The 17,860-nt window shown below is 53.6% G+C and overlaps 1 protein-coding gene across 1 annotated transcript; it reads left to right on the forward strand.

Moving 5' to 3' along the window:
• Nucleotides 1–5: 5 nt before the first annotated feature.
• Nucleotides 6–2,102, forward strand: LOC120645728. Its single transcript, XM_039922482.1, has one exon. The coding sequence runs from the start codon at nt 6–8 to the stop codon at nt 2,100–2,102; it is 2,097 nt and encodes a 698-aa protein (XP_039778416.1).
• The last annotated feature ends 15,758 nt before the right edge of the window (nt 2,103–17,860 follow it).

Genomic DNA, 17,860 nt, shown 5'->3' on the forward strand with positions numbered 1-17,860 from the left:
CGACGATGGCGATCAAACGCCGGCCACCCAAGCCTCCATGGAGTCCATGTTCGACAAGCTCGTCAAGATGGTCGGCGACCTTGGCAAGCGCATGGACAGAGATCTTTGCCGTTCGCCAAGAAACACGTCTCATCTCCGCGTCTGTGAAGAACGTGCAGACCCAGATCCTGGACAAACAGGGTCGCTTCGACACCCACGATGCATCCTCGTCCGGCAAGCCGGCGGCCCCTGGCCACAAGCTGCGCTTCCGAAAGTATGACGGCAGCGACGTTCCCATCACGTGGCTGCACAAAGGCGAGCAGTTCTTCCGCGCCTACGGCACACCGGAACACCTCAAGGTTCCGATGGCATCCTTCTATCTCGACGGCGCCGACGGCCAATGGTACTATCGTCTGGAGAAAAACCAGGGCGTTCCGTCCTGGAGTCAGTTCGTCGACGGCTTCAACCGGAGGTTCGGGCCCCCACTGCGTAGCAACCCCTTGGGTGAGCTGACACAACTCCGCCGTACCTCCACGGTCGACGATTACCAGGAGCAATTCCTCCTGCTCCTGGCTCGCTGCGAGGATGTCACGGAGCTGCAACAGATAGCCATCTTCACGGCGGGACTCCAGCAGCCCCTCAGCACGGACGTTGAGATGCAGAAGCCGGCAACACTAGAGGACGCCATGGCTCTAGCCCGTGTGTTCGAGCGTCGCAAACACGTGACCACGGAGCTGTCCGCCGGTGGAGGCCGTACGACGTCGTGTTCCGCTCAGCGCGCATCGGTTTCCTCGTCGTGGTCCACGCCGGCAACACCCACCACGGGCTCTACATTAGCACTGCCCGTGGCCGCGCCCAAACCTCCATCACCGACGGACGGCTGTTTCAAGTGCCTCTCACCGGAGGGATCTACTACTTGGAACTTGAAGGGCTGTGCTTCAACTGCCCCAAGAAATTCTCGAAGGAACACGCCAAGGTCTGCTCCGGCAAAGGGATCTACTACCTGGAACTTGACGACGGTGATGCAGCGGAGGACACCGAAGCGGAGGACGACGTCACCATCTCGGTGCACGCCGTCACAGGCATCCGCACGAGTTCCACTCTACAACTCCGGAGCAGCGACCCGCGGCGCCACCATGGTCGCGTTGATCGACTCCGGGTCGACGCACTCCTTCATCTCCGACGCCATGGCCCTTCGTGTCGGCCTCGTTCCCACCCCACGGCCGGGTCTCTCAGTGGGCGTCGCGAACGGCGATCGTGTGCCCATTGCCAGCGTCTGTCGTGGCGTGTCCATGACCGTTGAGGACGAACAGTTCTCGGCCGACTTCTACGTCCTCCCGCTGGAAGGCTACGACCTCATCTTGGGCTGCGATTGGTTGCACTCCCTGGGACCCGTTGTTTGGGACCTATCCAAGCTCTCTATGATGTTCTGGCGCCATGATCATCAAGTGCGCTGGATAGGAGTGCACGCCACACTATCGCCATGCCTGGCGGTAACGCAGGCCATCAAACCCCTGATGGCCCTCCTCGCTGAGTTCGACGACTTGTTCGCAACGCCGTCCGGCTTGCCGCCGCCTCGACAACTGGATCACCGGATCCATTTGCTGCCCAACACCCCTCCGGTGGCCGTCAGACCATACCGGTACGCCCAAATGCTCAAAGATGAAATCGAAGCACAATGTCAAGCAATGCTGGAGCAAGGGATTATTAGGGCCAGCACCTCGGCGTTCTCGTCGCCGGTGTTGCTGGTTCGCAAACGCGATGGCTCTTGGCGCTTCTGTGTCGATTACAGAGCGCTCAACAGCAAGACGGTCCGGGACAAGTTTCTAATTCCGATCGTGGAGGAACTCTTGGACGAGCTTAAGGATGCCGTGTTCTTCACAAAGCTTGATCTACGCAGCGGGTACCATCAGGTCAGAATGCATCCAGATGACATTGCCAAAACGCCGTTCCGAACTCACCATGGGCACTTTGAGCTCCTAGTGATGCCGTTCGGCCTCACCAACGCGCCATCGACGTTCCAAGCCCTCATGAATGAGGTGTTGCGGCCGTTCCTCCGCCGGTGTGTATTGATCTTCGACGACATTCTCATCTTTAGCCGCACCGAGACAGAACACCTGTAGCATGTCCGGGCGGTCCACAGCACGCTTCGGCAGCACGGCCTCGTCCTCAAGCATTCCAAGTGCTCTTTCGGTGAACGCTGGATCCGCTACCTCGGCCATGTCATCGCAAACGGCGTGGTTGCCATGGACGTCGACAAGATTCAGGCCATCCAGGATTGGCCGCTACTGCGCTCCATCAAGGCGCTCCGTGGGTTTCTGGGGCTCATGGGGTACTATCGGCGCTTCATCCACAACTACGGCATCATCGCTGCGCCTCTGACGGCCCTCCTCAAGCGGGACGCGTTCCAGTGGGGTGACACAGCTACGGCGGCGTTCCACAACCTCAAGTGTGCGCTGACAACGGCTCCGGTCCTGCAGCTGCCCGACTCCACCAAGGCGTTCGTCGTGGACTGAGACGCGTCGGGATCCGGCTTCGGCGCGGTGCTACATCAAGGGCACGGTCCAATAGCCTTCTACAGCCGCACCGTCGCGCCGCAACACGCCAAGTTGGCAGCATGTGAGCGCGAGCTCATTGGACTCGGGCAGGCCATGCGCCACTGGTGGCCTTATTTGTGGACGGCGGAGTTCATCGTACGTACGGACCATTGCAGTCTCAAGCACCTCTTGGATCAGCGTCTCTCGACAATACCTCAGCACACCTGGGTATGCAAACTCTTTGGGTATAGTTTTGAGGTGGTGTACAAGCCTAGGAGGCAGAACGCGGCGGCTGACGCCTTGTCGTGGCGTGACGAGCATGAGCTTGGCGCACGAGTTCACGCCCAGCCCATGTCGCGGCTGGAGTTCCCCTTTTTCAATGCGTTCCGGCGTTGGGTGCAGCCTCTCCCTGAGATAGTCGCCAAGCGCCAGGAGATCCACGACGGTGTCGCCAATGCGGTGTGGTCTGCGGCCGATGGCTTTGTGCTACACCAAGGCTGCATCTACGTTCCGGCATCATCTTCCCTCTGGCCGCAGCTGCTCGACCATGCAAATGGAACCGGCCATGAGGGGATCTAGAAGACCTTCGGGCGGTTGCGCTCCTATTTCTACTGTCCGCAGGCGGCCAAGCTCATCCACGACTACATCCGTGGGTGCCTCGTCTGTCAACGGAACAAGACGAAACACCTGCACCCGGCCGGCCTCCTACAGCCCCTCGAAGTTCTGTCATCCGTGTGGAGCGACATCGCCATGGACTTCGTCGAGGGTTTTCCCAAGGTCAGCGGCAAGTCCGTCGTGCTCACGGTAGTGGACTGTTTCTCCAAGATGGTCCACTTCGTTCCTCTCGGCCACCCCTACACGGCTCTCTCCGTCGCGCAGGCGTTCTTCGACACCATCGTACGCCTACATGGGTTTCCGTGCTCCATTGTGAGTGACAGGGACCCTGTGTTCACTAGCACGTTGTGGACGAAGCTCTTCTCGCTCGCCAGCGTGAAGCTACGCCTCAGTTCTGCGTTCCGGCCGCAGACTGACGGCCAATCGGAGGTGGCCAACCGCGTTCTCGGCGTCTACCTGCGGTGCTTGGCTGGCGATCGGCCGCGCAGCTGGCTTCACTGGTTGCCCTGGGCGGAGTATTGCTTCAACACATCGTACCAGACTGCTCTGCGCGTTACGCCGTTCGAGGTCGTCTACGGCCGGCCGCCCCCGTCGTTGGTGCAGTATGATCCTGGCATGGCGCGCGTCGTCGCAGTGGACAAGCAGCTTCAACATCGCAACGTGTTCTTGGCAGAGATTCGGGAATGACTACTTCAGGCGCAGGATTATATGAAGTCGTCCCATGACAAGCTCCACAGGGACCTTTCGTTCCAGGTGAACGACTGGGTGTGGCTGCATTTGCATCAGCGCACCGCTTCCGGCATTACTGATGGCTCCAAGTCCAAGCTATCACCACGTTTCTACGGGCCGTTCCAAGTGGTGGAGAAGATCGGCTCCGTGGCGTATCGTTTGCGGCTACCTCCTAAGGCAAGAATCCACAATGTCTTCCATGTTGTGTTCCTCAAGAAGCATCATGGTGAGACACCTACGGCCATGAAGCGTCCCCTCATAAGAGAAGACTTAAATGTGATACAAAACATCAGTCCCAGGAGGCTGATGCCACATTTATTACATCAGATGGTTCAAAACCTTACAAACCTTGGCGGACACTCGATACAGATGATAATAATAATTAACCAGGCTACGACATAACACCAGACCGCGAACCACATAGGGTCTACTACGGGCTCAGAGTACTGCGACAGCGGAGGCATCTCAACAGGGCCGGTTCCACAGGTAAAGTTGGGTGTAGAACGATAACCCTACTCGGCGTCGTCTGGTACGAAGTCCGGGTCTTCTTCTGTAAAAAAAGTAAGAGTGGGGTGAGTACAAACGTACTCAGCAAGTCCAACCACACCCACGGAGGGGGTTATAACAGAATAATATGCATAGGTAAATCAAGGATGAGGTTACGGTTTAATTTGCCGAAAAGCGATACTTTATGCAGGGGTTTATTTTATAGAAAACCATTTAGAAATCAGTTTTTGGCATTAACACAGAGTTCAGGTTTTAAAACTGCTACCGGACTCCCCGTCTGACGTAGCACACGGCACAACTGCCGGGACCAATTCCAAAACAACTCACACCAGCCCATCCCAGAGAAACACTAGTTATGTGACCACACCGTAACTCGCCCAATACCGTGGGCACGGACTATTCGAATAGATTCTTAACTCTGCAGAGGTGTGCAACTTTACCCACAAGTAGGATACCACAACTCGAACACCGTCGTGTCGGTGTAGATCCCAACATAGCCATTACCCACCATAGCTAAGCCTGACTAGCCATCACGGGATGCACCAAGGGGTCATTGACCGTTCACTTAGGTATAACCGGGCATAAGTCACTCGGGGCTTATCCCTTCTCCTTAGTCACCCGTTGCTCTCAGCTCTCCTGATGGCTATCACACCAACTAGTGGGATTTATGCTACGCCGTTGCCCATACAACGGTCGAGTGGTTTGCACGATAGTGGAGTCAGGTGAGATGACACACCAACTCGGTCCTTAGACACGACAAGATGGATATCTCCCTTCTTTGCCCAGCCACACAGGCATAAGCACACCAATCGGCAAATCACATAGAAATGCCGTCCATCTCGCCCATACTCATCTTTCGAAAATCCACATTTTATCCCTTCCCACACGCACACATTTTCTTTATAAATCAGATAGTATTATGAGTAAAGTCCTAAGCGTTCTAATATCGATTAACGTCCAAGCAAAATCAGACATTAATCTAGGTGGTCAAGGAATGGTCATCACAAATCAAGGGGTGGCTATCCAACCGTGTTTTCATGCAAGTAAAACATATGCAACTTTATAAAACAGGCCATTGGGTTGTGTTTATAAAAACTAGGACAGAAACATGCATCAAAGGATGGGATTGAACTTGCCGTCTTCAAAGCCTTCGGGGAAGTCCTGTCCTTCGGGCTCGGGGTCGCGGATCGGGTCCTCGTTCACCTGCTCACAGCACTGCTCGTCAACGGGTTCTCCTTCGTTCACTCCGTGGTCTACAGCGCACACAAACAAACATTCAATCAAAACAAAGATTTGTCGTCGAGCTCGAAACGGGAACACATGAAATATAGGGCATAGATTGTTATTTTCGAATGGTTTCTGAATGGTATGGCCGAAACTGAGTTAGGAGAGGCGGGGTAAAATTTTAGGTTAAACCGGGGTCGTTAGGCACATAAAATGATAGGTCAGGGGAGCGTTTAGGCCCTAAACAGGGGTTTAGGGACCTAATTGTAATTAAGATTAAGTAGGCAGGGGCTTGGTTTATATTTTAGAAGTTTCTTGGGTTAATCTGAAAGGGTTAGGGGCTTAGTTGTAATTAACTTTATATGGTGGGGGTTTATTTTGGGAATATAACAAAAGAAGGGGTTTTAATTGAAAAAGGCTTTAAATGGGTGGGGTTTCTTTAGTGAATATAGAAAAGTGGAGGGGGTTCCTGGCAAAAATGCCAGTCCTCTTCCTCCCCCGCGCTGGGAAAACAGGGGAGGGGTAGGGGCGCGCCGGCGGCGGCCGATTCGGCCGCCCTGGGCCTCGACGGCGGCCCGGGGTAGAGGGGAAAGAGAGAGGGAGCTGCGGTGAGATGATCCCCTGCCTCACCTCGGCCGGAGATGGCGTGTGGCGGTCCGGCCACGGCGGCCAGCGGCGGCGGTGCTACAAGGCAGGCGGCGGCGGTGCTAGGGGAGCAAAGGAGAAGCTAGGGCGGCGGCGGTGGCTCTGGGTGGTGGTTGCGATACTTGGGGATGCTCCGCGGCCCCTTTTATAGGCGGCCAAGGCGGTGGAGGGGTAAGAGCGGGGCGACGGCCGGCGAGGCGGCTCTGAGCGGCGTCAATGGGGTGGGGACGGCGAAGCTCTGTGCGGGTGTCAACGGGGGTTGAGGCGGGATGCGTGCTGGTGAAGTGACGGTTCGAGGGGTGGCGCTGTGCTTCGTCAATGGCACCAGTGGACGGCGAAGTGACGCGAGGCGGCGACCGCCGCAGGCGGCACTGTGCCGTGGTCGCCGGCGCTGTGCGCCGGGGCGACGGCGTGCGCGTGCGGGTCGGAGCTTCGGCCGTCGACGGGACGCGTCGTGGGCAGGGCGAGCGGGGCTGGACAGTGGGGCGCTGCGCGCGTAGGAGCGGCCAGGCGGCCGTGGCGTGCGGAGCAGGGCGTGGGCGGCGCTGGAGCGGCGTGCAGGCAGGGTCGGGCTGAGCGCAGTGGCGCGCGCGAGAGCGGGGTCCCGGGGGCGTGCGCGCGCACAGGCGCTCGCGTGGGCACAGCCCGGGGGCGGTGTTCGCGGCGAGCAGCGGGCGGCCGGGGCGCGGGTCGGGTCAGGCGGGCGCGCGTGGGTGCGTGCAGCGGCCGGGAGCGGGGCGAAGGCGAGCTGCGCGGGGCGCGGCCGGTGCGCGCCGAGCCGCTGCAGGGCGGCGCGTGCGCTGCGTGGCCGGAGCGGGGTCCAGGGGCGGCGTGCCCGGGGGGGAAAAGGCGTGCTCAGCTGGGGCGCGGTCGGGCGAGCAGGGGGCGAGGGGGGAGGGCGCGGGCCAGGCGCGCGCGGCAGAGAAGAAAGGAAGGGGAGAGAGAGAGGAGGGAAGAAGAGAGAAGAAAAAGAAAAGAAAAAGAAAATGGGAAAAGAAAAGAAAAAGAAAAAAGGAGGGGAAAGAGAAGGGAAAAAGAGAGGGGGGGGCGAGCGCGTCGCGCTGATCGCGGCCGCGGTCGGCCCACGCGTGTGTCGGCCGCGTGCGACGCGCAGGCCGAGGGCCAAACAGGGATGGGACCAAAGCGGAAGATTTGGGTGCCGGCTCGGTTCCTCGGGGTATCGGGAAGTCAGGCGGAAAAAGAAACAGAAGGGATCGAGCTCAATGACAAAACAAGGATTAGCGCGTGATTTAGTTTTGTTAGATTTTGGGATGTTACAGGCCATGAGCGCCTTGTCCGCCATCAAGGTCCTCCGAGCGATGCCCAGTAGGAACTCGTGGGACTTGCTGGTTCAGTGGGAAGGGCGCAGCACTGCAGAGGCTACTTGGGAACCTCTCTAGGAGTTCAAGGAGCGTCACCCTGATTTCAAGCTCGAGGACGAGCTTTTTGGTCGGGGGGGGGGGGGGGGGGAGTGTTGTGGACACTATATTTGGCAAGAAGTACCAGCGCAGGAGCAAGGCAAGGGCGTCCACAACAGAATAGGCGCCTAGTTTGGTTATTTCCGGTTTGTTAGGCTTAAGTTTAGGAGGTCTGTTAAGATAGAGTCTTTATATTCAGGGAATAGAAGAGAGTCTTGGCAAGTAGAAGGATAGCCTTTAGAGCTCAGAGCCTCCTGCATGAGGGCGAGCTAGGGTTCTATCCAACTACCGAACCTGTTATATGTGATTTGGGATTGATTAAAATAGCAGTCCACATCAGTAGTTCCCTTACAAGACTGCCCAGTATATGTTGGGAATCTGTAGATGCAGGTGATTGTGGGGGTGGTATTTTGTGTAGCTGTGTTACAGCTTTAAACTATGTTTGTTGCCAAGAGTAATTGAAATGGGCTATGCTTCTGGCAACCTGGCATATAGTGCAAATCTTTCTGATGTTCAGTGAATGTTTTATGAATTTGCAGTAGCCTTAAGCTTAATGTTTGATTCACAATCCAACTCAGCTCTTAATCATCCTTAATTTAAAAATATATAAAATTTGAGTCCAGTTCTTTTTGAACCCAAGAGCCAAGACAAGGAAGAGGAGGTAGTAGGAATAAAGTCCTGACTGCGTTTCAAGCAGACAGCACCATATGCACTAGTCATTCTGATGGACGCTCCGCCTCCCCCTCCCTCTCCCCTCCCCTACCCCACGCCGGGCCCGGCGGCCACCACCTCTGCGCCGGAATTCATTCCAAATCCGGCGGCCACCACCCCCGAGCGCCCCCCCTCCCACCCCTCGCCGCCCGCGGGCCGCAGCAAGTCCATGCGATGGTGCCGTGATACGCCGCCGTCAGGCAAGTCCGGTGGCCCATCTCCTATCTCCTTCAGGGACGTGCTGCTGGTTGGGATTGGTGCGCGCGCTCCGCCGCTGTCATCGCCGACTGGCTCGCGGGAAGCCCCTCCGTCGCCCGCCATACGTCTCGTGGTGCACCCGGAGAGGCGACAGCCCGCCGCGCTCCTCACGGACCCAGACGCCGAGGGCTGGCGCCCCGCCCTCAGCCGTAGGGCTCGTCTGGCAGCTGGGAGGCTTGCGCGTGGTGCCCCCCGCCCTGTGCCGGTTGATCTTCAGGGAAAATGCTTTAATTGCTTCTCCCCGAAGCACCGGGCGGCATTCTGCAAGTCATGTACGCGGTGCTTCCACTGCCGGGCGACGGGCCATCGCTCTTATGTCTGCCCGAGCCGACGCTCCAGGATTCCGGACGCCGCTCATCCCCGGCTGGTGTGGCGACCGGTGGCTGCCACCTCACCTGCGGCGTCCTCTTCTCCGGCCCCGATGGATGCTCCTGGTGCTGCTGCGCCCGCCCCTCCGAGCAATGATGGCTCTGGGCGGCGCCGGCGCCGGCACCGGAAAAGGCATAGAAACCGCGGCCCTCCATCCCCAACCTCTGGCGACTCCGAGACGGCGCCATCCCTCGCCTTAAGCGGTGATGGCCGCCCGGCGACGGTGGGCGGGCAGGATCGTCGTCCCCGCTGTCTGCTCATGCGTTCGGCCGGCATTGCCCGGCGAGAGGCGAACCTCTCTGCGCGTGCCCTGGTCGTATCGGTGGTTGCTGATTGCCCCGGCGACCTCGCAGACTCCATCGTGCCTGCGCTGGCCCAATGGCTTGAGATCGAGGCTAGCTCGCTATCCCTCCTTCGTCTGGGAACGGCGAGTTTCCTCTTGATTTCGCCAGACGAGGCCACGGCGACTAGGATCCTCAATGGTGCGCAGCCGCTCATGCTCCCTAGTGGACGTCTGTTCTTCTCCCGGTGGACGCGTTTCCTCAACTCCTCCGCTGGAACTCTTTCTTCGGCGGTTGACATCGAGCTCAAGGGAATACCGGCACATGTCTGGGACATGGACACGGCGGCGCAGCTTCTCGGCGGCTGCTGTCTCCCCATCGACCTCCATCCCGCGACATCCGAACAACGGGACGTCTTCCGTCTGGCGGCCTGGTGCACATATCCGGACGACGTGCCTCCAGCGATCGACCTCCTCATCCCAGAACCTGACGTGGTGGCCCGGGGAAGGGCGGCGGATCGTCACGCGCTCGTCTACCCCATCTCAATTGCCGTGACGCCCCTCGACGAGCTGGCTGGGGCAGCTGCCCCCCCCCCTCCCCCGCCTCTCCCTCCTCCGGCGTTCGATGATCGGCGGCGGCGGCCGCGTTCAACGGCGGAGGGACCCAGGCTTGATCGGGGCCCGCCGCGGCCCTATCGCCTCGCGACTGGGCCCGACATACACTAACGGCGGCGCGTCTTCCCGAGGCATCGCGCTGGGCCCGGTGAACGACGACGCGCCCCATGTTCCGAGGAGGCCCGCGACCCCAGGACCCGAGGCTGTCGAGGTTTTGGACGCCTTGGAGCCTGTGACGGACGTGGGCGATGTTATTGTGCGTGCGGCGATGCCCCCTTCGACGGTCAAGCTGCCCGCCTTGAATGGGATCGCGGTCGTCGAGACGGCGGCGGCGGATGACGCCTCACTGCCAGTTCGTGACTCCCCCCCTCCGTCTTTGAAGCTGGTGGTCCCCCATGATCTACCTGCGACCTGCTTGTCCGTGACCGTCGATCCTCCTGCTCCGTTCGCGTCTCCGGCCCCCATGCATCTCGTGGGCGTGGCCGTTGACGACGCGCAGCCGGGAGATTCGCCTGCGACTGCTGGAGGGGCGGCCATCAACGTCGGCCCGCTGATCCATGATGCGGCACCGGTCCTTGCGGCGAAGAGGAGATTTCCCGCGCGCTGGCCCGCATGATACTGGTAGCGGGGGAGGTGCCGCTGGTACACGCGATCTCTAATGGCGGCGCTCCGTCGACCACTGCGACCAGTGTGGCGCCTACTTCTCCGTTGGCTGAAGCGCCCACGACGGCCGCTCCGCTGGCTGAAGCGCCCACGACGGCCGCTCCTCCTCTGGATGCGGAGCCTGCAGCGGCCTGTTCCCCAGCGGCGAGAACGACTACAACTGAGTTGTCACCGCGGGCTGCGACCACCAATGCGACCACCGTGGTGACTGCTCTGGCAGCTCCGACACCTCTGGTCCCCTGCTTCAAGTTGGTGTACTCCCGGCGACAAAGGCAACCACACCCTGAGCCGGAAACCCCGCTGCAGGGGGACGCCATCTCACCGGCACGCCCAGGCTCCCTCAATTCATGCCAGCGGAAGCGCTTCTTGGTGAAAATTTCTAAAAAGACGGCAAGGATCCTCCCTACGCCAATGGCGAGCAGACTGCGTTCCCGCCAAGGTTTTAAATCTCCGGCTATAGCTACCGCTATCTCCGGCTATAGCTATTTGAGAGAAATTTAGCTAAGTTTTTTCACGTAGAATTTAGCTCTTAGCTACCGCTATAGCCCGATATAGCTGGCTATAGCCTGTTTTTGGACATCGATAGCTAAATGGCTTAGCCCGCTATTTAAAACACGCCTGCACACCTTGTGCTCCGCGGCGCAGCCGTCGCATCGCTGGGATGGAGCCGGATGTTCCTGGTGGTGGGACATCCCAATGAGCAAGGAAGAAGGTAATGCGTGCCCTGGACCTCATTGGGGAGACTGCCGGCATCGATCAGCAAAGCTTGGAGAGGTACTGCAAGCTATTCACTGGCTCGGCGAAGCTCCCGGACTCCCAGGCTTTGGCGCTCTCGGCTCTCTTCGGATGGGCTGCTCCTGATGAGGAAGAATTGCGGCGGGTGACTGGTTGCTGACTGTTGCTGCCAAGGTCGTTCTTTTCCTTTGCTAGACATGAATCTGTCTAAGATCCTTTGCTGGAACGTCCGTGGATTAAATTCCAGGGCACGACAAGACACTGTAAGAACCTTGATCACCACAGGTCGAATTGAGGTAGTCTGTTTACAGGAGACAAAAATGTCGGGTGTTTCTCATAGCTGCATTCTTTCTATGCTGGGCTCTGATTTTCCTCATTGGGTAGAGCTGCCAGCGGTTGGTGCTAGTGGGGGTATTTTAGTCGCTTGGCGACATGATCTAGGACCAGCTACCACCACCAGGCTAGATAATTTCAGCTTGTCTGTTCAATTCTCCCCGGCCAACTCACAAGCCTGGTGGTTAACTTGTGTGTACGGTCCTCAAGGGAATGATAATAAAGTGATTTTCATGCAAGAAATTCGTGATGTGAGATCAGCTTGTCCTGGACTGTGGCTTCTCCTTGGGGATTTCAATTTAATAACACACACTGATGATAAGAACAGTGGGACTGTTGACAGGGCAATGATGGGAAGATTTCGCCGTTTGATCAGTGACTCGGAGCTAAAAGATCTGCCTCTGCTTGGCCGCAAATACACGTGGTCCAATCTGCAAGACCAGTCGACACTAGTCAAACTTGACAGAGTTCTTTGCTCAGCCGATTGGGAGCAGATGTTTCCTAACTGTCTATTGCAGAGTTGTGCCACAGATGGGTCAGATCATTGCCCCCTCCTGCTAGGGTTGAATGATGTACAACCGGCTAAGGCCAGATTTCATTTTGAGGCCTTTTGGCCCAGCCTGGATGGTTTTCAAGAGGTAGTTGCAGCAGCTTGGGCATCTGAGGCAGTTTCTCATTGTCCATTTGACACCCTGGCAAGAAAATTCAGAACACTTGTTAGAAAACTTCAAAGCTGGAGCCAAAAGAAAGTGGGCCATGTCAATTCACAACTAGCACTAGCCAGGGAAGTGCTCCATCAGTTAGAAATAGCACAAGATTCTAGGGAATTATCCAGGCTCGAATTATGGCTCCAGAACAAACTCAAGCCGCATTCCTTGGCTCTTTCCTCTCTGCAGCGTACCATCGCAAGAAGTAGATCCCGCATTGGTTGGCTTAAGGAAGGTGATGCCAATACATCTTTGTTTCATGCACACGCCCGACACCGCAAGAGGAAAAATTTCATTGCTAAGATCACCACGGTCGAGGGGACAACCCTCACCAAACATGAGGAAAAGGAGCAGCATATCTTTGATTTCTATAACAGCTTGCTGGGCAGCAGTACTGACAGAGAGATGATAGTTAATCTAGCAGAATTAGACATGCCAAATATTCCTCTACATGACCTAGAAGTTCCTTTTTCAGAAGAGGAAGTTTGGAAAACAGTAAAGGCATTACCTCCCGATAAAGCTCCTGGCCCTGATGGGTTTACAGGCAGATTCTATAAAGTGTGTTGGCAGATTATCAAAGTGGACATAATGGCTGCGATATCAGCTGTATGGAGCCGAAAATTCACCAACTTTGAGCTCCTGAATTCAGCTTTTGTCACTCTCCTACCAAAGAGAGAGGATGCCTCCAGTATAAAGGATTATGCATCAGTTTAGTGCATTCATTCGCCAAGTTGGTAACAAAAATCCTCGCCAACAAACTTGCCGGGTATTTGAATCAGCTGGTTTCCCCCAACCAAAGCGTTTTCTTTAAAGGTCGCTTCATTTTGGACAACTTCATGCTGGTCCAACATACTACAAAGTTCCTGCACCAACAGAAACAGGCCCGCATTCTTCTCAAACTGGATATCACTAAGGCCTTTGACTCAGTTTCTTGGCCTTTCCTCCTGGAAGTGTTGAATCAGTTGAGTTTTGGGCAAATTTGGTGTGATATCATAAGTGGCTGCTAGGCACATCTTCCACTCAGGTACTCCTTAATGGCTCTCCAGGAGAAAAAAATTATCACCAGCGCGGCCTTAGACAGGGAGACCCACTGTCCCCCATGCTCTTCATACTAATCATTGATGTGCTGTGTCATATAATAAATAAAGCTGCAGAACATAATATGCTACAACCATTGGCGAGAAGAGCATTACGCCATAGGATCTCCTTGTATGCTGATGATGTGGTGCTTTTCTTGAGACCCTCGGCTAGTGATATTGAGATCACTTTGGATATATTGCAGCTATTTGGAACAGCTTCTGGGCTCACAACAAACCTCCAAAAAAGCAGTGTCCTTCTCATCCAGTGCAGTGAAGATGACAAAGTATTCTTGCAGGAATCCTTGCCATGCCAAATCTCTGAGTTTCCATGTAAATACCCGGGGTCCTCTCTCCCCTCACAAACTCACCAAAGCTCAAGCAATGTCCATTGTGGAAAGAGTAGCAGATAGACTCCCAAGTTGGAAGGCTGACTTGCTCACCAAAGCTAGTAGGGTAATATTGGTCCAGTATGTGCTCACCTCAATGCTCATCAACATTTTGTTAGCACTTGAGCTACCACCCAGTGTTTTGAAGGCAATAGACAAGATCAGAAGAGCTTTCTTATGGAAGGGCAGGAAGGATGTTAAAGGAGGGCATTGTCTGCTTGCATGGCCAAAAGTCACAAGACCAGTTTTTTTAGGAGGGCTTGACATCACTGACCTCCAAAAACTGGGGTGGGCACTAAAACTTAGGTGGCTATGGCTGCAGAAAACTGAACCTGAAAAGTCATGGTCTTTTTTCCCAATTCAGGCCCAACACTAGGTCCAGTATTTTTTTGCAATGGCTGTCAAAAGAGTAATTGGAAATGGAAAAAACACTAGTTTTTGGACAAATGGCTGGTTGCTTGACCAAAGCCTAAAACAGACCCTGCCACATCTATACAGTGCAGTAGCAGTAAGAGCAAGGGAAAGAACAGTGTTCGATGCTATAACTGATAGAAGGTGGATTTCAGATATTAGAGGAGCATTGAGTGTGCAGGTTCTGATTGAATACATTCATCTTTGGAGCTTCTTTCAGATGTTGAGCTACAGCCAGGGGTGGAAGATTTACATATTTGGAAGTTCACAGCCTCTGGTCTTTATTCCACCAAATCAGCATATGAGGCTCTTTTCATTGGTGCCACCCAATTCGACCCTTGGGAGAGAATTTGGAAAAGCTGGGCTCCGGGAAAATGCAAGTTCTTTTTGTGGACTGCTGCCCATAATCGATGTTGGACAGCAGATAGACTTGCTAAAAGAGGCCTTAACCATCCACCAAAATGTCCACTTTGTGATCAAATTGAAGAAACAATAGACCACTTGCTGGTTTCTTGTGTCTTCACCCAGCAATTCTGGTTCATCAACTTGCAGCAATTTGGGTTACAAGCTGCAGCACCACAGCTAGCTGATATCTGCTTTGTGGATTGGTGGGGAGGAGTTAGCAACATGCTTTTTGGTCAGGATAAAAAAGGAGTTAACTCTATCATTATCTTAGGGGCCTGGTTAATTTGGAAACATCGCAACCGTTGTGTGTTTGATGGTGAGACCCCCCAATGTTTCCCGGGTTGTGGAAGCCTTTAGAGAGGAGGTCCAGTTGTGGTCTGTAGCAGGGGCTAGAGGAGTTTCATATCTCCTCGCCTTAGCTCCCTCTTAGCTGACAAGAGTGTGTGTTCGTGTGGTCTGGTCCCTGTTGGTGTCTAGGTTTTAAGAGGGAGAAAGTACTAGTTTTTGAGGGTGTGTTACAGACCCTTTATCCCTGTAATATTTTTTTTGAGGGGGGGGGGGCTTTACCCCCACAATCTCTTCTTAATATATTGATGCGCAGTTCTCCTGCGCGTTCGAGAAAAAAACTGCGTTTCAAGCAGGCTGCAACCTGCGGTCCAACAAGCCATTGAACACTGACAAGATCATTTGACAATGAACTTTTGTTTGCTTTTGTGATGCTGGCCGTCCAAAGGGCTATCTTTTGTGACTAAGAACTGCAGTTCATGGCGTGTAGGTTCACTTACAAGTAGTTCATGGTCTTTTGGAGGAATTGGAGGATTGACAAAGAAATTAGTTTATTCTGACGGTCTGCATGCACAGACCAATATTCGTTGATATTGATTGGTACTAATTCTACACCATAACAAGCAGTTATAGTTGTAAACGACCACAATATACATCCTTGAATGTGATACATCCACACTGATGGTAAGATGAAGATGACAATAAATCTTCATCATGTGGCTTCACCACAAGTGCAAAGTACAGACTGACAGCATATAGGAAATAGATGATGTTTAGGACAGCGACACGGTCTTCAAAGTATAACTTTAACTGCTTATTTTTATAAAACTATTTGTTGAAAAGTTATATATGTATATTTTTATGAAAGTGTTTCTTAAGACAAATCTATTCATATAATTTTTGCTTTATCAAACTCAATAACTTAAAAGTTATTCATGATTTATATTCCCAATGTTTGACTCAAACCTTGTCCAAAACGACATCTAAATCCTATATGGAGAGAGTACACATATAACAAGAACTGAATCAACATTCAATATATCTCACTTCAAAAACCTCATTTTTATTTATTCATATATCTATTGGCAATGGTAGCACCATGGCTGCAAATTAAGGACATTAGTTTACTTGTAGAGTGACAGGTAGCCTTTGTGCCCAACCTTACCAATTAGCCTAACAGTTAGCTGTCTTTTTTGGCCCATTTTGCCACATAACAGCGAGAAACAGGTAGACTTTCTCAAATGCATTGTCCAAAAGTTGTAAGTAAGCAAGCCTCCATGATCTCTTGAATAAGATGATGCTAATTCCCCTCCCAGCTATGTTATGTTAAAAATAAACGGATCCCTAGTGGTTGTGACAGCGAGGGGATAAATCTTAGAATCAATGATACATAGGGCAATTGAAAAAATTTCATAACACATAAGGAAGACATCAAAATTTTCATGATACTGAAGGAATTTGCTCTCTAGTAAGTGGCTTGCACCTATTGCCCTATCAAATGCTTCACATCCATTCTTGAACTCAGCTCCAAGATCCATATATTGAGATTCATGTTCCCCAACATTATTATCTTAGTGCCCATGAACGGGAGCACTGGCAAATCGCAGCCTTTCGGCAGGTGGTGCAGGACTGCCAGCTTGTGGATCTTGGTTTCAGCGGCTTGCCATATACCTGGGATAATAGACATGATGGCGATCGCAATGTGAAAGTGCGGCTGGACAGGGCCTTGGGTGATCATAGGTTTTTGGAGCTGTTGGCAGAATCGGCAGTGAAACATTCTCCGCTTGCCGAGTATGACCATTGTGCGATATTGGTCGAGCTTCGAAAATCTGATGCTAGCACAAGGAGACGAGGGCATCGGAAGAAACGTCCGTTTCGGTATGAAAATATGTGGCAACGACATGATGATTATGGGTCCTTCATTCAGCAAGCCTGGGACCCGGGTCCTGGGTCTGCTGATCTGAAGTTCTGAACTCGGTTGCCTCAACCCTATCCTCTATGCAATCATCACTGGAAGCATGGGATAGAGAGGTCTTTGGTTCAGTAAGAAAGAAGGTTGTGTTGCTCAGACAGGAGTTGGAACGGGAAAGGGCTTCTACCTTGTACCGTGGCCCTACAGCAAAAGAAAAGGACTTGATGCAGCAGTTGTCAGAGGTGTTGGCGAGAGAAGAAATAATGGAGAAACAAAGGTCTCGTGTCGAGTGGCTCAAGGAGGGTGACAGAAATACAGGTTTCTTCCAAGCAAAGGCTAAGGCACGGGCACGAACAAATAAGATAAGCTGCTTGAAGAATTCAGTTGGGGAACTCATTATGGAACAAGGTCAGCTGGAGGACTTGGCTAGTGAGTTCTATCGTGCTCTTTTTTCTACACAGGAGAACCTAGAACCGGATTTGGTCTGTCAATACGTCCCTAAGAAGGTAACTGATTTGATGAATGAGATACTTGATCGACCATTTGTGGCAGAAGCGGTAGAGCATGCTCTCTTTCAAATGGGTCCGAATAAATCACCTGGGCCAGATGGATTTATGGCGGGTTTTTTTCAAAAACATTGGGCCTTAGTGAAGGAAGGTGTGACTGCAGCTGTGCTTGGCTTTCTTAATGGAGGCGACATGGTTGCTTCAGTCAACAAGACGATTTTGGTGTTAATTCCTAAAGTGGCGAATCCACAAGACTTAACTCAGTTTCGACCTATATCTCTTTGTAACGTCCTCTACAAGCTCTGCTCTAAAACGATGGCAAATAGATTACGGCTTGTCTTGGATGATATTATCTCGGAGGAACAAAGCGCCTTTGTACCAGGTAGATTGATCATAGACAACGTTCTTATTGCATACGAGAGTATCCACTATCTGTGACATAAAAAAGGAAAAAGTGGAGCGTGCGCTGTGAAGCTTGATATGACGAAGGCTTATGACCGGGTTGAGTGAAATTACTTGCACGCAGTCTTGGGAGCTCTCGGTTTCTCAGA

This window comes from Panicum virgatum, chromosome 8K (genome assembly GCF_016808335.1).
Source record: "Panicum virgatum strain AP13 chromosome 8K, P.virgatum_v5, whole genome shotgun sequence".
Taxonomy (NCBI): Eukaryota; Viridiplantae; Streptophyta; class Magnoliopsida; order Poales; family Poaceae; genus Panicum; species Panicum virgatum.